Source organism: Elgaria multicarinata, chromosome 1 (assembly GCF_023053635.1).
Source record: "Elgaria multicarinata webbii isolate HBS135686 ecotype San Diego chromosome 1, rElgMul1.1.pri, whole genome shotgun sequence".
NCBI classification, from domain to species: domain Eukaryota; kingdom Metazoa; phylum Chordata; class Lepidosauria; order Squamata; family Anguidae; genus Elgaria; species Elgaria multicarinata.
This window is the reverse complement of record NC_086171.1, coordinates 205,754,606-205,780,559: the sequence shown is the minus strand read 5'-3', so window position 1 is coordinate 205,780,559 and position 25,954 is coordinate 205,754,606. Positions and strand designations below refer to the sequence as shown.

The window sequence follows — 25,954 nt, the reverse complement described above, 5'->3', positions numbered from 1 at the left end:
TGAGAGAGAGAGAGAGAGAAGGAAAAGATGAGAGCATGAGGAAGAAGCAGCCAGAAAAGTCTAAAGGCAGCTAGGGTAAAAGAACTTATGTTTTACAACTTTTGTTTTCTTTTAAGCCAATCTTAATGGAACGTTTTCACTCTGCTCTTCCCTTTTATTATGAAGGGGTGTAGTAAGTACATTATTTACCAGGGACAGGTAACCAAAATAGAGGAGGAAACAACCAAGAGTCCTGTGACACTTTAAAAGTTATTTGTTGGTCTTTTAATATTCTTATTTTCTCCCCATGACATTTTATTTTCTTTCAAAGTGAAGTTATTGAAAAGAAAGCTACAAAAGAGAAAAGAATAATAAAACAACTCTAAAGAAACAAAGAAATCCACTAAGTAGGAGCTCAATGCCCACTGGAAAAGTAAAAATACAATTTATACAGCCTAGAAAATGAGTGTGTGCAAGTATATGTTATTTCAAGTCTATTTGTGCATTAGTCTGGAAAAGTGTAGGGAACTGTATTGGCTGGAAGTTGATCAAACGTTTGAAGTGCTTCAACACATGGAAACCATGGTGCCATAATATCTATCTTTCTAGTTAAAGTTAGGATTCCTTCCTTGCTGCACTTGCTGAGTAAATTGATACATAGTTATAGCCTCCCGAATTTTATCAACCCACTGATCTTTAGTGGGTTGCTTTGGAGACTTCTGATTACACGCTACACATGAGTTTGCAGCTGTGTACAACTGCTTAAGAATATTAAGCACAATATTCTTGGCTGTTTTTGTTGCAACAGACCAACATGGCTTCCCCTCCTAAAAATAACAGTGTCGATTTGAGCATCTGCGGTTCACAAGACCACAAGACATCTCTGGGTCAGTGCGCCTCTTTGTATAAAACCAGCCCCACCAGCTGCTGGAAGGGATGAGCAAATCAGTCTATTCCAGTCCTGTCACTTTCACATGTGTTTAGCCGTTAAGTCTATTCCATCCCATTTCCACATTAATCTGCATTTTAACAACAACAACAAAATCTGCCAGAAAATTCACATTGAAATGCATGTTTTTCAGATATACTTTCTCTCAAACTACGTACGCCTTGAATGTATTTTCTCTCAAATTATTCACTTTTCAACTTTTTAAAAAAATGCTTTTTCTGAGCCGAGAACTGGGTAGGAACATTCAGGAAAGGTGGAAGCTGGCGGTTAATGAAATTCCAAGCTACGAATTAGTCTGAGAGGCTCGGATCGGGTCAGTTTGTATCGGAATTTACAGAGATCAAATTCCTCGAGCTTTTCTAGCTGCTAACCCCTCAACCTCTGCTTGGGGGAATTTCCCCTTGCCAGCCCAGCTCTTGACACGAATTAGCCATTAAACAGATGTGTCATCCAGGGCTTGTCTGTGTGTATCGCTGCAGCAGGTTTAAGTGAGATTACGAGACGCTCGTTCGCTGAATTGCTTTTTGCTTGAGTGCAAACTGTGGGCAAATGCATATGTATGTGGGCCTGGTGCGTGTGACAAGCCGATAGGCTTACAGTGCAAAGAAATTACTTAACTCCTGGAGATTTCAAACAAGAGCTATCAAATATAATTAAAACTTTGGCTGGGCAGGGAAGGAGGGAGGGAAGGAGAGGCAGATCTGAAAGGCTGAGATATCTGCTTTGCTCTCTGCTTTATCTCAGAGCAGAGGCATTTTCTGAGCCGGAGATAGAGCAAGAAGGAATCCGTCGTCATTTGAGTTTGAAGATAACTTTAATTCTAGCTGCGAATTACTTTCCCCCCTTTTTTCAAGGGCAATCTGACCTCTGCCCTTTGACATTATCGAAGAGCTGCATCTAAATCAGTGGGGGGCTTCTGAGCAGACACAAGTCAAAGCAGTAAACACGCAGGCAGGAAAATGCACATATTAGGATCCGTATTTCAGGATTTAAGAATTATGAAAATACAAAGGGTGCATTTCAAGACTAAAAATGAGGCATTTCTTCTTCTTCTTCTTCTTCTTCTTCTTCTTCTTCTTCTTCTTCTTCTTCTTCTTCTTCTTCTTCTTCTTCTTCTTTTAAAGTGGATTTAAAAGTGTTGCTTTTGAAAAAATAACTTTTGTCTCCCTGATGACACATTAGAAAGTTCCTCTGGAGGCATCCATATGCTTGGGATTTGTAAGAATGAGAGTGATAATAAAGCATGTGGCAGCGATTGGTTGTGCTGCCCTGATGTCACAGGGCAGGGGCTGGGCAGGCGTCAGAATGATTGATTGTGTTTCTCTTGAAAGCTCATTGCAAGCTGTTCTTGAATCCTCTGGGTGGGAATCCAGCTGTGACGATGCAGCTCGCTGCATTGTGCAGCTCACTGCATTGTGTCACACATCTGGCATGGCTTGTTGGGCCCATGGCATGGGGACATTACGGAGAACAGTCATCTATTTTGGTCATCTGGCAGAGAATAGTCCTCTGTTTGAAGGTGCTCTCTATTTTATAGGCTGTCCAATCCAAGTCTGGTTTAAAATTCAAGAACCCAATGAAAGGAGACCTGGGGCAAGATTACACCAGGCATTAAATCCGGGCTGGTTTCCTGTGTGTCCCTGTGCATCCATATGATGCACAGGGAAACCCAGGGGCAAGTAGGGATGGCCATGGGCTTTCTGCAGGATATCGGGAACCATGGAAAACCCAATGTTTCCTGCAGTTCTGGGAGCATCCCACAGACCGTGGGCAGTGTGGCCACCACTCCTGCCTCTTCCTTTCTTCACCATGAGTAGCGGGGCTCTGAAAACAGGCAGAGAGCTGTACGGGGAGGCTCTGTGCCCATGGAGCAAGGTCCGGGAGCAAGGTCCAACCCTAGCTGCACTGCCTGGTTATTGTCCTGTGATATGGTGGGCTTCCTTTGAAATGAAAACCACTGGCCACTTTTGGAAACAGGGTATTTGTCTAGTGCGAACATTGGACTGACTCTATAAAGCTGTTCTTAATTAAAAGCTGATGGCCTTGGGACTTAATTAAGTCCAGAGACTATCAGCTTGTCTATGGAATTAATTAAAATCCATAGATTCCAATGATTTTTCTCTACTATGTAACTTGTATCTTAGGAAGGCATGGAAGGTTAAAAAGAAAATCTTTGCATATCCCCATGTTAGTTTCCCATTTCAGAGGCTCAGGCCTAGAGATGCTAGCTTTTAATTTAAAAGATGATCCTGCTAGAGTGATGGACAGTCATTATTTCATCCATGGACCATAGCAGAAGGTGGGCTTCCAACTAAAAGTGCTCAATAAATATTCCCAAATGTGCAAACAGGATTCTGACGTTTTATGTATTTGTTTATTTACAAGATTTCTATACCACTCGACATCCAATGGAATTTGCAAGTGGCACACAGTAAAACAGAAGAAGAAAATAATCAAAATACAGGGTTAGAATCATTAAAATCATTTTATGTAAATAAGCTGTGGCTGGTTAGTTCAGGAAGGCTTGTTTAAATAAAACATGTTTCTGCAGGTGCCACAAATGAAACAATGTCAGGGAGGTGCATGTCAGGAAGGGGTTCAACAGGTACAGTTCTTCTGGTTGCTGATAAGATTGCTCCTGCTTTGAGAGCCCAATAGAAGTATAAATGTTATTATGGACAGTTTGTCCGTAATCCCTGTTGTTTTGCATGCCATTTTTGGCAGAAAGGTGGGATAGAAATAAATAGGTACATACATTTGGTCCCATTGATTTCAATTGGTCTACTCTAAGTATGACTAATCCTGGTTAAGGTCATAAGTAAAGTACATGTTTAAAAACCCTGCAAATCAGAAATCTAAAATATAATATAAAATTTCAAGGACAAGGCAGGCAAAGGAAACAACCCACCCCCCTGACCACATTGAATTTCACATTAATGACTACTGGAAATCTGTTTGTGTACTATTACCGCATACAACTCCCCTGTTAAAACAGTTCCACAGGCTTCCAGTCTGTTTCCGGGCACAATTTAAAGTGCTGGTTATGACCTATAAAGCCCTATATGGCTCGGGTCCAGGTTATTTGAAAGCCCGTGATCTTCTGGAGAAGCCCTTCTTTCAGTCCCACCATCTTCACGGGCACATTTGGTGGGAACATGGGAGAGGGCCTTCTCGGTGGCTGCTCCAGTGCTTTGGAGCTCTCTTCCTGGGGAAGCTAGACTGGCTCCCTCCTTGATGGGCTTTCAGAAGCAGGCTAAAACTTGTTTGTTCCAGCAGGCCTTTGGAGAATAATCTGTCCCTCCATCTATGTTAATTGACTTATAATTTTGATGTGCATTTTTCTTTTTTCCTTTTCAACGCATGTTTTAAACTTTGTAAGGCCGCCTTGAGGCCCAGTATTGGGCAAAAAGCAGGATACAAATAAATATATTAATAATAATAATAATAATTGTTAATTTGTTAATAATAATTAACAAAGTAGATGTGATGAACCAAGGAGGTCTGTCTTTATAAGGAGCTGAAATGATTAGATGCCTTGGCTATGGTGTATATGACCCACAAAACAACTGACCAGGAGCTATTAGCGTCCTGTTTTCCAATTCTGTATGTAATAAGGTTGGGCATTTGCTTCAAAATAAATGAAAGATATAGACCAAATGGGTCCATTTTGAATAAATGTCCTACGTACTGAAACCATATAAAACGTTTTGTTTTGTTATTCCATCTATACTAATTTATCACTCATTTTGGGAAGGGGACGATTACCTTCCTCCTGGTAGCAGTGGTGACTGATAATGCTGTCCACCATTTTATTTCCACAGAGTGCTCCAGACATTACATTGTTCAGGGGGCATTCTGGGAAACAAACTTTGGTTGCCATTTCTTTAAAAGCACAGTAATTAATTAAATAAATAAATAAAAACCAATTTTGGCAGATGCTTTTTAAAAACAACAATCCAGAAAGCCCCAGAATAAATGAACAACAAAATAATTGTGTAATTGTGTAATTTTGTAATTGTGCTTTTAACCTGTTGGTTGTTTCATTGTGGTTTTAATTTTTGTGAACCGCCCAGAGAGCTTCGGCTATTGGGCGGTATAAAAATGTAATAAATAAATAAATAAATAAATAAATAATAAAAGTATGGTTTTTTTAAAAAAGGAAAACAAATGGAACAATAGAACACATTTTCTCATTTGTATTCCCATTATTTATTTAATAAATAAAACACTATGGCAAAATGGGCTTTTGTACAATCCCCCTTCATTCCTGGCTCTAGGGTTCAGCAATTGTAGGGTGACCATATAAAAAGGAGGGCAAGGCTCCTGTACCTTTAACAGTTGCATAGAAAATAGAATTTCAGCAGGTGTCAATTGTATACATGCCCCACCTGGTGAAATCCCCTCTCCATCGCAACAGTTAAAAGCTGCAGGAGCCCTGCCCTCTTTTGTATCTGGTTACTGTGACCTAGATCCCTTAACTGTTCACACATACACACACACACACCAACTATAAACCTCAGAGATAAAAGAGAGTTTGTGTGAAATCTAAGGAAATGGGAGTTGGCAGCACCCTAATTTTGGAGATAGAGGTTGAGAACTTGATCTGTCACATGCTCCTCTCCCTACTGCTGGTCTTGTGACTGTAATAAACTACTACTACTCTCTGAAAATACATCCTTGGCCAAACAAGTTGCAAAACAGTGTCCTCTTCAAATTTCCCTACTAATGCAGCCACAGTAGCTCTCGATGGAAGGGAAAAACTTGTGTCTGGGCTAAACCAGTCCAGACTGCAATGGGAGCTCACATGATTGAATGCTCCAACCTCCACACTCCCAAATGTTATGCGCATAGAAATCTGCCAGGGAAAAGCTTAAGGTAGAACTTTGTTCTCTGTGGAGGGAAGTTTTTGGTTTGGAGAAGTGTTCCAAGTTACGTCTTATTCAGCAAAAAAAATAAAAAATGTTTCGGGTCTATTGGACTCCACAATGCCTTTTCAATAAGGGGTTGTCTAACTTGCATAACTGTTGGAGATGTAATGCATCAAAAGCTTCTTTAACTCATATGTTTTGGCAATGCCCCATAGTTGCCCCTTTTTCGGAGGAGGTTATACTAAGGATGAACTTTGTACTGAAACAATCTATAATATGGAACAATGTGCATCTCCTCCTAAATTACCTACCGGCTTCTTGGAAGTTAACATATGGTCAGCGCAGATGGATCTTCAGAGCCCTTATGACAGCCAAAAGACTTATACTATCACATTGGAAGGACAAATTCACACCTCCCATAATGCAATGGATCAAGGAACTAATAACATTATCAACTTTTGAATGAGTGTTATATAGACGCAACTTGCAAGTGGATAAATATGTGGATAAATGGTCTGCTTTTCTTGAAACCTTTGTATAACTCTCTCTCTCTCATTTCTGGAATGGTACATACAATGGAAATGATGATAATTCTATATAAAGAATGCATGGGTCCCCCCCCTTTTCACAACGTCTGTTCTGTTTGTTGATATTCATAATAAAAAAAGTTAAAATAATAAAAAAATGGACAAGTTGCAAAGAATTGGTCCCAATACCAATCCCTGTGGGACCCCACTATTTATTTTACTCCATCAGGAGAATTGACCATTTATTCCTACTCCCTGCTTTCTGTTCTTTAACCACTTACTGATCCATAAGAGGACCTCTCCTCTTATTCTGTGGCCTTATCTAGACCTAAAGTTTATCCCGGGATCGTCCCAGGGTCGTCCCTGCCTGCTCCCAGGATCCCCTGTGTGTCATTTACATGAACAGGGATGACCCCGGGACGATCCCGGGATAATCCTTAGGTCTAGCTAAGGCCTAAGACTGCGAAGTTTGTTCAGGAGTCTTTGGTGAGGGACTTTATCAAAAGCCTTTTGGAAATCAAAGTAAACAATGTCTACTGGATCACCCTTGTCTACATGTTTGTTGACACTCTCAAAGAATTCTAGAAGATTTGTGAGACAGGACTTGCCTTTGTGGAAGCCATGTTGATTCTTGTTCAGCAGGACTTGCCCTTCAGTGTGCTTACTGATTTTGTCTTTAATAATGCTTACAACCAATTTACCTGGAACGGATGTCCCAAATGAAAACCTTTTAACAAATTCCCCCCCACAGTGTATCTCATGTCTTGATGTGACGTTATGCTGAGCATTTCTCTCCCACTGGAGGCCAATGATGTGGAACAGTAGTGGGGAAACACACAGTATAATGGTGTTGGGACCTGAGATGGGTTGAACTTACACTACCAGTGAAGGAGGAGGAGTCGGGAACTTGATGCAAGACTGCTGCTTACTTCTTGCAGTGTGAAGGTCTGCCTTCCTTCATGGAGGCTTGCTCCCTGAGAAGCCGCACCACTGCTTGAAATGTGTGGAGTGTTGATGTGAGATTTGGTTAATGCTGTCTCAAACGATGGCATCTCTAAGGATGTTAGAACATAGAACATGGGTGGCCAATCTGGTAGCCTCCATATGTTTTGGAATACAACCCCCATAATTTCCATACATTGACCCTTCTGGCTGGGGCTGATAGGAGTTGTAGTCCAAAACCCTTTACAAACAACATAGGGAGCTGGTCCATCTAGCTCAATATCATAGACTCATAGAATAGTAGAGTTGGAAGGAGTCTATAAGGCCACAGAGTCCAACCCCTGCTCAATGCAGGAATCCACATTAAAGCATACCTGACAGATGGCTGTCCAGCTGCCTCCTGAATTCCTCTACTATGAGAGACCCCATGACTTCCCTAGGTCATGGGTTCCATTATCGTACGGCTCTAACACTCAGAAAGTTTTTCCTGATGTCCAGCCAGAATCGGGCTTCCTGTAACTTGAACCCGTTATTCCGTGTCCTGCACTCTGGGATGATCAAGAAGAGATCCTGGCCCTCCTCCATGTGACAATCTTTCAAGGATATGAAGAGTGCTATCATGTCTCCCCTCCATCTTTTCTTCTCCAGGCTAAACATGCCCAGTTCTTTCAGTCTCTCCTCATCGGGCTTTGTTTCCAGACCTCTGATCATCCTTGTTGCCCTCCTCTGAATCGCCTCCAACTTGTTTGCATCCTTCTTGAAGTGTGGTGCCCAGAACTGGATGCAGTAATCAAGATGAGGCCTAGCCAGTGCCAAAAAGAAGGGAACTAGCACGTCATGCGATTTGGAAGCTATACTTCTATAAATGCAGCCCAAAATAGCATTTGCTTTTTTTGCAGCCACATCACACTGTTGGCTCATATTCAGCTTGAGATCTACAATATTGTTTTCACTGACTGGTTGCAGCTCTCTAGGGTTTCAGAAAGAAATCTTTCCCATTCCTACCTGGAGATGTTGGGGACCTGAGACTTTTGCATGCAAAGCATGTGCTCTACCACTGAGCTGCAGCCCATCCCCCATGTTACACAGAGCTCTTGCTTCTTACATGATGGTGCAAGGCCTTGCCGGCTTCCTATAAACTGAATTGGCTCTTCTACATCCCAGAAAGTCTATAAATCCTTTAGTCTTCTGTACCAGCATTGAGTGCATACATTTTGGGACCTCTGAGCAAAACGCTTTTCCAAATAGCCATATGAGGATTCTATAAAGAGCCCATGCAATTGTATGGGTCACTTCGACTGACTTCATCTTCTTAAAGCATTCCATGGCAGACGCTGCTTCCACCAAGTCGTATTTGGTCTGGTACACATTTAACTATGTTGACATTGCTTATGGGCAGAGGTGGACGGATAAAGGAAGTATATTAGCTGCATGGAAGAAGAGATTTCCCCAGGGCTAAAGGGGAATCTAAGGGAAAGTTATTTTATCCTCCTTGAACAAAAGCAATTATTTTCTCCAGTGATCCTGGCAAAATCCGAAGCAAAAGGGGGTGGGTTTTTTGGTTTTTGGGGGGTAAAGAAAAGAATATTCGAGACACAGGTTTTTGTGCTGCTTCAGAGCTGCCAATGCTGTTTCATTAGTGGCAGGTCATTATAACTGGGGTATAATTGGGGTATAAGGTCTTGGAATACTGTCTTTGATGGAGTCATTAGGATTCTGGTATTAGCAACTCTCAGCCAAACAGAAATAACTATGTCTGCCATAATGATGTCTTTCTATGACCCAGGACTATTTAATAACAAGTGTTCCTTATTAAGTATCCTAAGTTAAGACAATAGATTTCAGGGATGCTTAGAAATGGCTGATGGTATCTTGTTATGATCTATTCATGGTGAGGAAAAAAGAGCGGTTGAATTTCTTTTTGCAATAAAAGCTTCCTTTAATCAGAGATCATTGGATTAGCAGGCTTCTGCACAGGGTTGCACTACAATCTAGCAGAAAACAAAACAAGAAAACAATAACAACAGCAGCCCTCATTTCATCATTCCCAATGCTCCATTTCTAAGAGTAAATACTAGGGATGTGCTCCGCTTCTAATCGGACCGGAGAAGCAGTAGCGGAGCGGGGGGCTTCGCCTGCCCTTAAGGCGGAGGCGAAGAGGATTGGGGGGCCGGCGGAGCGTGGCGAAGAGGATCGAGGTGAAGGCGGATCCTTCGCCTCGATCTGGAGCTCCGCCAGAAAGGTAAGTGGGGTTTACCGGGCCCTGCCGCTGTCGCTGTCGCCCATGCGGCGACAGCAGCAGGGCCCGGTAACGCCCCCCGCCCTCCTCTCCCTTACCTGCCTCCGTCTGCGGTCTGTCAGCATCTCCAATTGAGCCCGTGGTTCCAGCAGGAAGTCTGGGCCACACTTGCAGCCCAGACTTCCTGGTGGAACCACGGGCTCAATTGAAGACGGCGACGGACCACGGACGGAGGCAGGTAAGGCCCCCCTCCTCCTTACCGGGCTCTGCCGCTGTCGCCGCATGGGCGGCGATGGCAGCAGGGCCTGGTAACACCCCCTATGGGGGGGGACCGGAGCTCCGATCCAGATCCGGAGCTCCGAGCGGAGCGGAGTGGGCACAGGCGGAGTGGGGGCGGGGTGGAGCGGGCCGATCCGAAAATGGCGGATCTTAAAGTGAAGCGGAGTGGGGGGTCCGTGCACACCCCTAGTAAATACTCTTCGAACTTCTGGGGCTTTTCACACATTTAGCAGTGTGGCTAAGATAGTTTAAATAGAGATGGCCATTGGTTGGAAAATCTAGTTCTTCCTCGGCTCAACTGAGTTTCATGGCTTGTACATGTTTGCATCTGTAAGCTGAGCTGAGGGCGTTCCTCCTAAATCCAGGAAAAAAAGTTGTGCCGTTTGGGGAACGGTTCTGTAATTTGCACAAATTTCTGCACGATTTTTTACAATTATGGCTGAATTCACCCAAATTACACACATTTATTATTATTATTATTATTATTATTATTATTTATTTATATAGCACCATCGATGTACATGGTGCTGTACAGATAACACAGTAAATAGCAAGACCCTGCCGCATAGGCTTACAATCTAATAAAGTTGTAGTAAACAATAAGGAGGGAAAGAGAATGCAAACAGGCACAGGGAAGTGTAAACAGGCACCGGGAAGGGTGAAGCTAACAGTATAGAGTCAGAACAAACTCAAAGTTTAAAAGCTATAGGGAAAAGAAAAGTTTTTAGCTGTGTTTTAAAAGCTGTGATTGAGTTGGTAGTTCTCAGGTGTTCTGGAAGAGCATTCCAGGCATGAGGGGCAGCAGAGGAAAATGGACGAAGCCGAGCAAGGGAAGTAGAGACCCTTGGGCAGGCAAGAAGCATGGCATCAGAGGAGCGAAGAGCACGAGCGGGGCAATAGTGTGAGAGGAGAGAGGAGAGATAGGCAGGAGCTAGACCGTGAAAAGCTTTGAAGGTCAACAGGAGAAGTTTATATTGGATTCTGGAATGAATTGGGAGCCAATGAAGAGATTTCAGAAGCGGAGTGACATGGTCAGAGCGGCGGGCCAGGAAGATGATCTTAGCGGCAGAGTGGTGGACAGAGACCAGCGGACTGATGTGAGATGAGGGGAGGCCAGAGAGGAGGAGGTTGCAGTAGTCCAACCGAGAGATAACCAGTGCGTGAACGAGAGTCTTGGCAGAAGAGACGGACAAAAATGGTCGAATCCTGGCAATATTATACAGGAAGAAACGACAAGATTTAGCTACTGCCTCGATATGAGGAATAAAGGAGAGCGAGGAATCAAATATAAAGCCAAGGCTACGAGTTTCCTTGACCGGAGTAAGCGTGACATCGTTGACAGTAAGAGAGAATGAGAGATGAGGAGAAGGTTTAGGAGGAAAAACAAGCAGTTCAGTTTTTGCCATATTGAGTTTCAAACGGCGATGAAGCAGCCAGGCTGAGATATCTGAAATTGCACACATCTGGCCTTAATTTGTGCAAATTGCACACGTTAGACCATAATATGTGCAAATTATGGCTGAATACATGTAATGTGTGCAAATTCAGTAGCCGATTGTGTGAAATTGCTCAGAAATTTGTGCAATCGGCAGGAAACCCCCCCCAATGCACAAAATTCCTAGAAAATCTGCAAAACTGGCCTGATTCGCTGCAGATCAACTCAGGTACTGGAGTAGGAACTGAAACAAACTCCAGGGGTGAAGCCTAGGAAGAGTCATCATACTGCACCCCCCGCTAAATGTATTTCTCCGACGTATCTAACTTTAATTCTGTACTTTAGAATGCAATGTGTAAACACAGCAAAAATGCGTTTCCTGCATTTGTGTGTTCTGTTCAAGTACATTGATCAGGAAGCCAGAATTAGCTGATGCTGAGAGATCCAGGATTGTCCTCTAGGATGTGTGAAAGGGCCTTCAACAATTGTCCCTTTCCTTTTTCATGAGGAAGATATATTTGTCAATGGATATCAATCATCTTGACAGCTAAAACCCTCCTCTCCTCCTCCTCCCATGTTCAGAGGTAAACGAAAGAAGAGCCATATGGGATCAGACCAAAGGCTTGTGTAGGCCAGGATCCTGTTTCCCATAGTAGCCAACCAGATGTCTAAGGGAAGCCCATAAACAGGACATGAATGCCAGAAGACCTCTTTCCCTGCTGTTCCTGAGCAACTGGTATTGAGATGCATGTTGCCTTTGATATGGAAGTAATGTATAGCCTTCATGACTTGCAGCCATTGATAGACATGAATTGATTAAAACCCTTTTAAAGTTGTCTGAATTGGTGGCATCACCACATCTTGTGAATGCAAGGTCCTTCCTCAAGTTGCACTGTGCAAACATATACTTCCTTCGTTCTATCCTGAATCTCCTACCATTCAGGCTTTTTAGATAATTTCAAATTCTAGTTTGAGAAAACAGGAGAAAATATATCTCCTATCTACTTTCTCCACATGATGCAAAATTTTATAAACTTTAATTAAGCCTTCCTGGCCTTACCCAACTTTTCTCTAAGCTCCAATGGTTGTGAGGTTCCTCAGAGGAGGGTTGCTCCAGCCCCCAATCAGTTTGGATGCTCCCTCCTGCACATTTTCCAGCTCTACAATGTCCCTTTTGAGGAGAAGCAACCAAAACTGTGCTAAAGAGATGAATTGTTCTGATACTCTCATACATCAGGATCATCCAGTGAAGTTATCTGCAGTTTCCGAACTCACAAAAGGAAATACTTTGCCACGCAATCCATAATTCCCCCTATGGAACTCCCAATGAAATAGCTAAGGCTTTAGCTATACCTAAGGTTTATCCCGGGATCATAAACAGGGATGTAAAGCTAAGGCCTAAGTTACCCTGGAAGATCCAGGACAAATAAAAGGAAGGACTTCTTCACGCAGCGCATAGTTAAATTATGGAACTCACCACCATAAGATCTAGTGATGGACACCAATTTGGATGGCTTTAAAAGGGGGTTGAATAAATTCCTAGAGGCAAAAGCTATCAGTGGCTACTAGCCCTGATGGTTGTGTGCTATCTCCAGTATTCAAGGCAGCAAGCCTGTGTGCACCAGTTGCTGGGGAACATGGGTGTGAGGGTGCTGTTGCACCATGTCCTGCTTGTTCATCCCTGGCCGATGGCTGGTTGGCCCCTGTGTGAACACAGTGCTGGACTAGATGGACCCTTGGTCTGATCCAGCAGGGCTCTTCTTATGTTCTTATATTAAATGCAGTGTTCAGTGATGGCATCCTCATCCTCATCATCCTGACTGAACACAGTTGAAGGAAAGATGCATTACCTTTCACTGCTACCACCCCAAAGCAAAACTGCCCAACCACCACTTCCCTTGGCCATCCCCTTGCCAATTGGCAAATTATCCACCTGCCTAAGTGTCCTACTTTCTTTCCACCTCCTACAGCATCCCAGCTCCTGAAATGAGGACAAGCAATACGTGACGTACATCAAAGGAGGGGGGAAGTCCAATATGGTCAATAATATAACTGCAGCCACAACTTTTGGAATCTTCGTCGAATTTAATTGCCCTCCACTGCGCTAAACCGTGATGTACTATTCGAACACAAACGAACCAAGCCTGCTTTCTTCCTGCCGATCTTACCCATAGTTTCTTAGAGTACACCATACTTTGTTCAATAGGGCTTATTCTCAAGAGTGCCTGATCTAAGACATGCCTCCTTGAAAGTAAATTGCCCAGAATTCAATGGGACCTACTCCTAGTAATTGTACATAGGGCCACAGCCTAAGACAAGCAGCACAATGAGGCAAAAACATGAATGAGAAGGCAAACTGGCAGGAGAAGGAACACGTGAGACATAAACAAATGATCCACAAATTATATCTAATGTCAGTGGTTGTAAAACAACAACAACAACGTTGCTTCGGGTAATTACAAGCTAAGATTAAAAAGCAACTTCGGGGGAAATGGGCCTCTGGAATCTGGTTTGGGTCTGAATTTTAACAGTATGCCCAAGTATAGCAGGTAGTTAATGATGCTTCTTCTCTCTACATGGTTCATGTAGCAGCATCTTAAGGCTGAACCCTCAGCAAGTGCAAATACTCTTGGGATCCATGGAGCTACATCAATTCATGCCAGTAAACATACTTTCTGTTTCACGGTTCTTCCTACTGTGCTACAGGCATGCAGTCCAGTGAGATACGTAGATTGGTGTGTTCACATTAAAACTCTTTGAACACACACACAGATCCCAGCCTTCCTACTGCTGCCTTTCTGTGTCTAATTTCCAAATCAATTACAATCAGAATTAGTGCAGATATTAATCAGAGTTCTATTTCACTCCATCCCTAGTTTTCAACACACACTTTCCTTTTAACCTAATTGCACTGCTTATGATCACAGTTATTATATCATTGTGTTTTTTTAATTGTCCATGTTCATCATCCATTTCTCTAATTAACGCTAACCTTACTTTATTTTATTTTTGTACCAAGGGGAAATGGTGCAATTTTCAAATTAATTTGGTAGATCAGTAATAGAACTTGCTTGGAACAGAACTGCTGTAAAATCTCCCTTACATTTCTGAATACAGATGGGAGCACTGGAACCATCAGGGATGGGTCTGAGGGCACAAGGTTCGGGTCGTTATCATCAGAAGAGCATGAGGGGCTCAAATGCAGCAGGAGTAGATTAACAGATTTTGGCCAAAAGATGTAGTGATGGCCATCAATCTCGATGTCTTTAAAAGGGGGTTGGATAAATTCCTGGAGGAGAAGGCTATCAATGACTAATAGTCCTGATGGCCATGTGCTACCTCCAGCTTCTGAGACAGTAAGCTTGGTTGACAGCTGGTTGGCCACTGTGTGAACAGAGTGCTGGACTAGATGTACTAGATTACTGTGTCCAGTTCCGGTCACCACACCTAGGAACAGATATTATAGAGCTGGAAAAAAGTGCAGAAAGGGGCAATTAAAATGATTAAGGAGCATCTCCCCTATGAGGGAAGGTTACATCAACTGGGATTGTTTAGCCTGGAAAAAAGGAGATATGATAGAGGTGTACAAAATTATGCATGGTATGGAGAATGTGGATAGGGAGACATTTTTCCCCTCTCTCCAAATACTAGAACCCGGGGTCATCCCATGAAGCTGATTGGTGGCAGATCCAGGACAAATAAAAGGAAGTACTTTTTTACACAGCGCATAGTTAAATTATGGAACTCACCACCACAAGATCTAGTGATGGACACCAATTTGGATGGCTTTAAAAGGGGGTTGAATAAATTCCTAGAGGCAAAAGCTATCAGTGGCTACTAGCCCTGATGGTTGTGTGCTATCTCCAGTATTCAAGGCAGTAAGCCTGTATGCACCAGTTGCTGGGGAACATGGGTGGGAGGGTGCTGTTGTACCATGTCCTGCTTGTTCATCCCTGGCCAACAGCTGGTTGGCCACTGCGCAAACAGAGTGCTGGACTAGATGGACCCTTGGTCTTATCCAGCATCAGGGCACTTCTTACGTTCTTATTTCTTCTAACTTTTAGTTTTGCTCTTTCTGACTGACTGACTAAATTACTCAGCTCCAATTCAAGACTCAGACTGAGGCTTGGAGAAGACATACTTACTAAAGCAGGTTTTCCTTCAAAAAAGCATATTATTATTATTATTATTATTATTATTATTATTATTATTAAAAACATAGTGCTGCATTTCATTTTATGATATGAGGGCAGTAAAAAACATGTAATTTGAAAAATTCAATTGTACTATACAGTAAAAACAAAACAAATATAATGAGGGGGGGAAGCAGGGAAATAGACAGACCACTTAACCAGCTTAATAAACTCAATGAGCCCTATTCAGATGTTACATGGACATGTTGTGGTAAGGAGGTGAAGTGCTCACACTTGGTCTTCACACTGTCATTATATGGTGACTGAAAGCTGCCTGCTAGCTACCGAGCCACGTACAAGGTTATATTATTAACCTATATAGCCCTAACTAACTTGGGACCAGGATACCTAGCAGACCACCTTCCCTCATATACACCCAAATGACATTTACAATCTTCATAGGAGGTCTTGTTGGTCATCCCAAGATGAACAGAATGTTGTCATGAGGAACCTTGATGGTGGACGTTCTCGGTAGCGGCACCTACCCTCTGGGAAAACACACACACACACCCATGTGGTTTGGGAGGTGGAAAATGTAGCATCCTTCAAATCCCTCCTGAAAACATATCTTTTTAGACAAGCGTTCCCTGGACTATAACTTATTTTAGTTTTATGTGACATTTAATTCTTTAAAAAAGTTTTAAATCTTGATTTTTGTATATTATGGATTTAATTGTAAACGGCCCAGAGAGCCTTGACTAGTGGGCAGTATAAAAATGTAATAAATAAAACTCTGCAAAAGAACGGTCCCATCTCAGCTTTTCCAGGTTCAGGCTCTGTGTATATTGTTGAACAAGCAAGGACTCATTCGGACCTTCATTATGAATGTGTGGATGTTGGATGTAAACAATCCTGCTGTCCACTCCAAGAGTCCACATAACATCTGGATAGAGCTGTTGGATCAGCATGGATGGCTGTAAGCTAGCCAAGTTGGTCCAAGGCTGGTGAGGCTAAAAATAAGTTTCAGAAAGGAGGACAGCCTCCTCCTCCTCCTCCTCCTGCTCCTCCTCTTCCTCGAAGACCTTTTCTTCAAAGACTGAAAACAACCTTCCCTAAACTTGCATCCTTCTGATGTTTTGGACTTCAGCCCCGATCAGCATTGCCAATGTTCAGGAATTGTCGGAGCTGTACCCCAAACCTTTCATATTTGCACACTCCCCTCCACACACTTATTTAAATATTCTGCAATTAGATGCCTCTAATAGAATTCTGGAATAAAATATGGGATTCAAAAAACGAATGCAATCCAACTCCATCTCTTGGTAGGAGAGTAATTAAACTGGTCTTGTCTTTGAGGCTTCCAACTTGGGAAACACAAGTGCCGGGCAATTAGTAATTGATGATTAGCTCATTGGTACTCTTCCCTGATTAAAAAAAAAGAGAGAGAAAAGAATCCAGACAATAGGTGCCAGGTTTTGCTCTTGGGGCACCAGGTGATCAGTGCCAATACTAGATTTATAGTGACAGAATTGTAAATGTGATAATAAAATAATTAGGGGGATCATAAAAACAGGAACATGGCCACATACGATATCAGTTGTTTTGGTATCCACACCTTTAAAGTGTGAGTACTGGAACATAATGCACAGCCAAGCATTAGAGTGATATCTTTGAAATGGATGTAAGTGAACTAGAAAGTGTATAGTACAGCTATCAAACTTAGCATGCAGACAACCAACAGTGGTGATAGTAGTAGTAGTAGTAGCAGCAACAGCTACATATGCTCAAATACATAAACAAAAGTTCCTGTTACGGTGCTGCAACATATTTTAAGAGGAACAACAGGCATAATGATGGGAACATCAGATATTTTAGGCCCAAGATCAACAAGATGTGGCCGTTCAGATGTTGTTGGACTGCAACTCCCATGATCCCTCGCTATGCTAGTTAGGGTTGATGGGAATTACAGTCCAACGACACCTGGAGAGCCAGAACTTGTCCACTCCTGTTTTAGTAGATATTATTGTTATTATTATTAACCCCCCTGGACTTTTCTATAAGACAACATTTTGGTTATTCCCTCTATCCTCCTCCTAAACTGCTCTCTGTTCCTCATCTGTCCCTTAAAATAATTCCTGCAAAACTTGTTATCCTATGCTAAATTCTGATTGAGGTGTGCTTTTTGATTGTTAGCTCAGATTAGAAAGAAAGAAAGAAAGAAAGAAAGAAAGAAAGAAAGAAAGAAAGAAAGAAGGATTGAGAACTGAAACCTCAAGATACTGGAAGTGCTGAGAGGGCACATGCTTACGTGATACGATGCCCTTTCTTCTCTGTCCATTGGACGGGTCACGTACATTCTTCCTGACACAGGGTCGATGTTGAAGACTTCCATAGGTGGCTGGTCGGCTCCAACTCCTGTGATGCTATATCTTATATGGATCTCACTGTCCTTATCCGAACGAATCTGAATAAAACATCAAAGGGAACAATGAGACGGCTTGCAATGCAGGACAGAAGAAAGGGGGGGAAAGGGCCCTTACACTTTCAAAATTAGCGAAAAACAACAGCCTGCTGTTCCCTCAATGATTTTACCAATGTGGTGAATTTAGACAGGGGATAACTCAGCCATGCATTCATAAAGGGCTGAACGGACACTGGCTTTAGGAATCTTCCCAGCATGTACAAGTAACAGTGGAGTATTTTTTGGTTAGCAGGGATGCTCGTCATCTCCCCCCACCCAGTTCCCTATTCCCTCTGAGTTTAGCTGCAATCCTCACAGAAATGTGTGTGTGTGTGTGCAATGAATTTTCGCAGAAAACAATATGCAGTTGTGAGTTATTCCTGTTGTAATGCAAAGAATGCTGGGATCGCTTGGTCTTGAATAGACAATTAAGACCCATTAGCTTTACCTATGTAGTGTTTGTGATAGGCCCAACCCTTGAGCCAGGCCAGGATTTTTGAATGACCTGCATTAAGTACAGATTTTGTTCCAGACTGGCAAGGAAAAGGCCAGACTGCTGGTGGCTGCCTGCAAAATAAATGACTACCACTTAAGGCCTCAGTTAGACCTACGGGTCTAGCACGATGGAGGGGTGAGGATCTCACGATATTGTTATCGCGAGATCTCTCTCTCTCTGTTTACACATAGCGCACGACGGCCTTGGAGGAACAGGATGTGGCACCCGCCATTTTGTTTTTTATTTTCTTAAAGGAGAAGAGCATTTGTGTGCAAAAGGTTAGTTTTTTTAAAATTTAAACCTATTTTTCCTGCCCCTCCCCGATGGTCCCATGCACAGTTCCCAGCTCCTCGCAAGTAACTGTGAGGAGCCACGACAAACCGTGATGCCTGCCCACATGTTCTGCAGTTTCGGGATTCTTGCACTGAGCAGGGGGTTGGACTTGATGGCCTTATAGGCTCCTTCCAACTCTACTATTCTATGATTCTATGTATTTCAGCCATGCTATAATGAGTGAATGGCACACTTGTGCATTTCTGCACCAGAGGTCACAGAAATTTCCATAACATTCACAAGCTGCTGGCTCACGTGGCACATAGCTTAGAATACCTCAACAGCAGTGCCAGGTGGGCGGAAATCCACAAGTACAAATGGGAAAGAGCTATACACATTCACAAACACAGCCGGACTGCCATATTTAACTATCTGTGAAAATGCACATGTGGAATTAATGTACACAATAAACAAAGAATGCATATAAAGGCAACATAAAAACCATAACTGTAATAAAACAAATTTGAAGCAGGAACAGATTATGAAGACTGGAAAAGTAAACAGATCTTTGACTTCTGCCGAAATGGCATCCAGGAAGGCTATGAGGGAAAGAAGAGGTTGGCACTGGTGCTATAAAATATGAAAGGAGGTTTTCTTTATTTTCCTTATCCAAAATGAAAAAAATTGACTGCCAACGGAGGCAGAACGAATATGACTACGGTCCTTAAAAAATACCTAAAAGGTTTTAAATTGATAACTGCTTCAAGGAGGAATTCATTTTGTTGTGCAGCTCCTGGCAAAGGCTCTCCAGATTCGAAATGTTGAGCATTTGTACAAGTTTAGTTGAAAGTTTTTGGATTTTTTTTTCATTTTGGATAAAGAAAATAAAGAAAACCTCCTTTCATATTTTATAGGAGCAGAGCCAGCCTCTTCTTTTCTTCATAGCCTTTTCACAGTGCTTTTTCCCTCTTCTTCCACATCTAGGTAGGCACCAGACAAGCATCTCTTGGGAGGGCCTTTTCAGTGGTGGGACCCCAGCTGTGGCTGAGGTCCCACCACTAAAACTGCTCTCCCTGGTAGCCACCTGCCACCCATCACCCAACTGAGCACCCAGGGAAGGTGAGGAGGGGGCATCCTGAGAACAAAATCATTTTCTTTTTTCTCCACTCTACATAGTTGATTTCTCCCGTTAGAGATGCTAATACTTGATGAGGTGCTAAGATAAACCAATAAGAGGATTTTGACTTCACACACAAACTGTTCATTAAAGTAGGTTTAGAAACCACCTCTCCCAACAGTCACACATATTTTCCATAGGAAGATAAAGCAAAATGTACAAAGAGATCATTCACATTCCCAGCGGAAACGAGAAAAATAAATAAGCAGGTCAAGATGTAGCCGTGGAAACCTTGAGCTGTTATCACTTTAGAATCTTGAAGTTAATTTTCTGATCAGCAATTTAGAGGAGTTCTTGTAATGTCACGGCTATTTCTGAGGGGTGGGGTGGGGAGAGAGATGCGAAGTACGAGATAGAAAGAAAGAATTTGCCACCCCTTCACATTCAGAAAACTGTCTGGTGGAGTAACTTGATGACAACCAAATGCTCTCTTGATCCCATTAGTTTGATGAAAGAAAAAAAGGGGGGAATTGGTGGTGGTGGGGCTATAACGCAAACCCACCTTTTGGCAGAGAGCAATGAAACTACGCATCAAGGTAACAGCCACTCTGCGGAGGAAGGCAGAATGCTCTGATAAAGATGCATTCTGCGTGTGCCAGGCACAAAGAGATGACTGTGTCAATAAATAAATAAGGGAACATGGAGGCAAGCAAGCAAGAAAACAAACAAACAAATAAACAAACAAACATGTTCTGCTCTGGCTGAATGAAGGTAGTTTCAAAAGGGGGAAATGGAAGCCATGTTTATCCTTCAAAGATGAGGTCAGCCAAGCAAGGAGGCATTCGTTTCATCTCCTCCATTTTTGGTGATGCGTTTTCTCCAGGGCCTAATCGATATCCAGCAGGATATTGCACTATGAAAGTGGTATGAAAATGGTATATATTTTATTTATTTATTACATTTATAAACCGCTGGGCGGTTTACAAAAGGCCACAGCAAGCAGGAGAGAGCACTATGAAAGCGGTATGAAAGCGGTATATGGTCTGTGTCAGTGGGCCGCAACAGGTGTCAATGCACTTCAATACCTCTATAAAGCAGTAGTGTGGCTCCTGCCTTTTATATACCGCTTTCATACAGCAATATCCTGCTTGGTGGAGATTAGGCCCAGGATTCATTTAGTTGACAAATTGTCTGCCTTTCATCTGATTAATCAGTTGGTGAGTCGATTAAATTTAAATTATCCATGTCCTCCAAATTTCAATGGAGGTGACAAGTGACGTCGAGGCAGTGTTAGATAACTTGCAAGTTCATAGACACAAGCTAGCTTGCATTCATTGTCCATAGGAAAGACCATCCTTAATGTTTTCTTTGTCATTCCCTCTTATTGCCAGCCATAATTAAGAATTACGCAATCAGTTCATAGCCCCACTAAAGCTTGATTAAAAGACCCCCAGTGTTGAATCAACTAAAGCTTGGTTGATTAACCTACTGATTAAATCACTTGAAACTTGTAGCCCTAGTTATTAATTAAACTTATGTCCTGCTCTTCCTCTGAAGACTTCTAAGTGGCTAACAAACAGTTCCTAAAGGCCTTCCATCCAGGCAGGACTAGCTGCTTGGCATTCACATTCAAAGCCCTGAATGGCTTGGGGACAGGTTATCTGAAGGATTGTCTCCTCCCATATGTATCTGTCCTGACCTTAAGATTAGACAAATTTGAGCAAATTTCAGTTGCACTTTGTACAAATCTCTATTTACACTTGTCACAAAAATGCACAAAATTTCCCGGAGTTAGGGGGGAAACCTGCAGCTTGGCCCGTAAATGCAAACCAAGCTGGGCATGCCACAAAACTCCATTGAGCCAAAAAGAAATGAATTTCCCAGTACCCAATGTCCTTAGGTCAAACACCAGCTGAGTGCCCACACCCCATCAGGGCCCCACTGACAAGAGTCCCCTGAACTTGTTCTTCCTCTTCACCACTGGAAGGTGATCATTCACCCACCACTTGCTCTGGCTCAGACGATGAGGGTGAGAAGGAAGGAGCAGTAGATGCCACTTCCTAGTTATCTCTAGACCTGTCAAGCAAGCAAGTGGATAAGGAGCACTGGTTGAGAGAAGGTAGATTGACTGAGGGGTGAGGACCAGTGAAGGCATCTTGCCCAAGGACTTTCCAAAACTAGGCACCAACACTTTTCTGAATCGGCTTACTCTGGAACCTGACTACAGAACTTTTCTTAACCATGTTTATTTATTTATTTTATTTATTATTGCATTTATACCCCGCCTTTTTTCCTCCAGGGAACCCACAGCAGCGTACATAATTCTCCTCCTCTCCATTTTATCCTCACAACAACAACCCTGTGAGTTAGGCTGGGCTCAGAGTGTATGACTGGCCCAAAGTCACCCAGTGGGTTTCCATGGCTGAGTGGGGACTAGAACCCAGATCTCCCGACTCCCAGTCCAGCACTTTAGCCACTACACCACACTGGCTCTCACATATCACAATTGCTTCTGACTCCACTGGGCCCCAACAAGGTGCCACTTGAGGGGCTCCTCCCATTAAAGCTTATTTATTTATTTATTTATTACATTTCTATACCGCCCAATAGCCGGAGCTCTCTGGGCGGTTCACAAAAATTAAAACCATTCAAAGTATAAAACAACAGTATAAAACCATAATATAAAATACAATATAAAAGCTCAACCAGATAAAAACAGCAGCAATGCAAAATTACAAATTTAGAACACCGAGTTAAAATTAAATTTATAGACTGTTAAAATGCTGGGAGAATAAAAAGGTCTTCACCTGGCATCTAAAGGCATATAATGTAGGTGCCAGGCGAACCTCCTTAGGGAGCTCATTCCATAGCCGGGGTGCCACAGCAGAGAAGGCCCTCCTCCTGGTAGCCACCTGCCTCACTTCCTTTGCATTTCATACAATATCAGCTAAATTCTCTCTCTGTGCTAAAAAGCATAATGGGAAATTATGACACACTGAGGAAAACATGAAAGGCGAAAAATAACCGACCAGGGCCATGTCTACACCATGCAGTTGCCCCGGGATCAGCTCAAGAGCATCCCTGTGCATCCATATGATGCACAAGGGATCCTGGGGGCAACCAGGGACAGGCAGAGACTTTCCCCGGGATAACCGAGCCCTCAGTTATCCCAATTTCCTCCATGGTCTTGGGAAGATCCTGAGCTCCGCGGGGGTGTTCTTCCCACCTCCTCTGGCTTTCAAAACGGGCATGGAGCAGTTTGGAGGTGGTCCGTGCCCTTCGGGGGTGGGGGGCAACAATTTTGCCATCCCTGGGATGGGGTTGGGGGTTGGCCATGGAGTTTGTTTTTTAAAACTTACCTTTTTCCCCAGATCAGGAAAGCGTGACCAGCTCCTCTTCTTAAAAAATAAAATAAAAAATGGCACCCGCAATGTCTCTCTTCCCTTCCGGGACATTGCACAGCCATATAGAAACTGGGGGAGGATTGTGGAAGCAGGTAAGTCCATGATCCTCACCCCTCCCTCCTGCTACAGCCTTAGGTGTAGATGATTCCAGTGACTACATTGCTGTAGAGGATCATCAGTGTATTACTGTAGTTCTGCTTCTTTCTACAGATGCTCAAGGATTTTTGTTTGGTACACATGATTCGCACTTCCCGGACTAATACATGCATCCAAAGTCAGCTATTCTTTAGTTTTCACATTTCTCCAAATTTTGTGATACAGTTCACATCAGCGACGAGTATCAAAATGCATATAAAATGCATACTTTAGGAGGAAATGCCTACTTAAATGTGTATTTTTAAAAATCACAGTTTGATGCCAAAACAGGACGGAACCGACTTATGGATAAACACATGTGAATCTGACATGGACTGGAAGTAGGCTAATCCACCCATTCTTTCTTCTTACTGGTGCTTAATGTCATTTGGGGGGAGGGAGATGAGATAACATCTGCCTACATTTCTAAGAATTTGTGTAAAGACAAGTGACATCTATGATGGGAAGTTATAAGGAGTGCTGAGCAGGATAAATTTCATTTACTGCCAGTCACCAGAGGGATATTTATAGTGGGTTTTTTTTAAAGGTGTTCAGGTCCCATCCTGCAACATCAACACTTCTGAAACTGTTTTTCCACTGTTCTTTTTCAGAATGCTAGAATATTATGTCTTAAAGCATGTATTTCAGAGAGGGGTTTAGCGATGAAGTGTGGGTCTAATTCATTGACAGTTATTATTTTTAAAAACTGTCTCTGCCTGCAGCCATACAATCTCAAGATATCAGGCATATGGTCAGTTCAGAAGAGAGAGAAGGACCTGGGTGTCTATTAGGTGGAAGACAGGTTGCACTCAAGTGGCCTTTCAAAATTCTCCATCCTATTTGTGGGTAGAGAAATTAGGGGGGTAATTTCACTGAATTTCTTCAGTGAAAGAAGAAATTTATACTAGACCAGCTGATAATTTATTTATTTATTTATTTATTTATTACATTTCTATACCACCCAATAGCCGGAGCTTTCTAGGCGGTTCACAAAAATTAAAAACATTCAAAGTATAAAACAGTATAAACCCATAATATAAAATACAATATAAAAGCTTGCCCAGCTTGCCCGGGATAATCACTGTGCATCCACATGATGCACATGGCATCCTGGGAGCAGGGAAGGATGATACCTCCCTTGGCCGGGGATATTTTCCTGCTTTTTTTCATCCCAAGACCGTGGAATGTATGGCCGGGACCTGGGCTCAGGAGCTCTGTGCCCATCAGGGGTAGGGTGGGGGGAGCAGGGATTTTTTTTTAGAAGAACTTACTGTTTGCGCACGAGTGCTCCTTCTCCGATAAAAAACAAAAAACAAAATGGCAGGCGTGACGTCCTCTTCCTCCAGGGGGGAAATCTTGCGATAACCATATCACAAGATCATACCCACTCCGTCACGCTAGACCCAGTAGGTTGTCTAGCCATAGCCTAAAGTTGTTTTTCTCCCCACTGCCACTGCAAGTGGTTTGTTGGCAGCCTGGCCCCCACTTTGAATTCTCCACAATGCCCCCATATACCTGGCATCACTCCAGGGCATTGAGGGGAGGGAATGCAGCCACCACAAAAATAATGGTGAAGAAAATGTGGAGAAAGTTCCGAAATGTCCTTTTATTTCTAGGCGGTAAGAAAAGAAAAAACTCAGAAATTTCCTGAAAGTTTTCTTTTCCTATGAAAGGGGCTTCCATTTTTCTTCCTCATTCTCGCGGCAGTTTATAATTTAGTCTGAATGTGTGTTGCTGGTGTTTTTGACCTTAACTAATCGCTGTGGGGTAGTTGAGAGGACTGCCTATATTTTCCTTTCTGTTACACATCTCACCATTGCTCTACAGTCTCCCAGGCTGCCTGCACTTCCTGATCTGAAAAGGCCCTAGGGGAGGAATAAAATCACGATGTCTTCCCCTGGGCAGGAAGTGCAGGCAGCCAAAGATGCTGCCAGCTGTCAGAGAGATGAATGCACAATGAAAGACAAGACACTCACACATACCCCTCAGCCATCTCATAAGCAAGGTAAACACAATAATCCTGAACCAAACCCATGAAAATTTCGCCAAAATTTCTTCTCAACTGAATTTCTTTTCTAAAGCCATTTCTTTTCTATCAGATTGAATGAGAACGGTCAAAATTTTCGTAGGAGACATTTTCGGCACAGCACCAGCCGAAGAGAGTTTCTAGCCCAAGGGGCAGCAAGAGAGAAGGAGTGAATTAGGTGTGTTCATAGATTAGTATTAGAAGAACGAACAGTGTGAGGAGGGTATGGAACTGGAGTGGGCAGCATCTGGCCTTCCAGATGTTGTTAACTACACCTCCCATCATCCTTCACCATTGGCTATGTTGGCTACGACTGATGGGAACTACAATCCAACAACATCTGGTGTGCCACTCACTGCCCACCCCTGGTGTAGAGAACGTAACAGAAGAAATAAGGCAAGACCCACCTCACGGAGAGAGATTTCTAACGAAGCATCTTCGCATTAAGATCGAAAGGTAAAGGAAAGCAAGGAAGAGAAAGACGAAGGGGAGTAAGATGGTGACAACGTCAATAAGGATAAAACAGACAGAGAGATGAGTTCAGGAATGGAAGATGTGGAGCGAGATGAGAAACAGGATGTGGGATTGGGGAGGGAAATGTTATGGTAGCAATGGAATATAGGGAAACTATTATGTATTACGCAGTGAGAGGAGATAGCATAAGCTAAGAAACAGGGCAAGTTTGGATGGT

The 25,954-nt window shown here is 42.8% G+C and overlaps 1 protein-coding gene across 1 annotated transcript in view; it reads right to left on the bottom strand.

The window, feature by feature from the left end:
• The window catches only part of CDH4 (cadherin 4), a 1,028,403-nt gene that overhangs the window by 212,907 nt on the left and 789,542 nt on the right, over positions 1-25,954 (bottom strand). Inside the window, exon 5 of the mRNA XM_063146852.1 lies at positions 17,660-17,815. Within this exon, the coding sequence (XP_063002922.1) occupies positions 17,660-17,815 (156 nt within the window). The remainder of the gene's footprint in view (positions 1-17,659; positions 17,816-25,954) is intronic.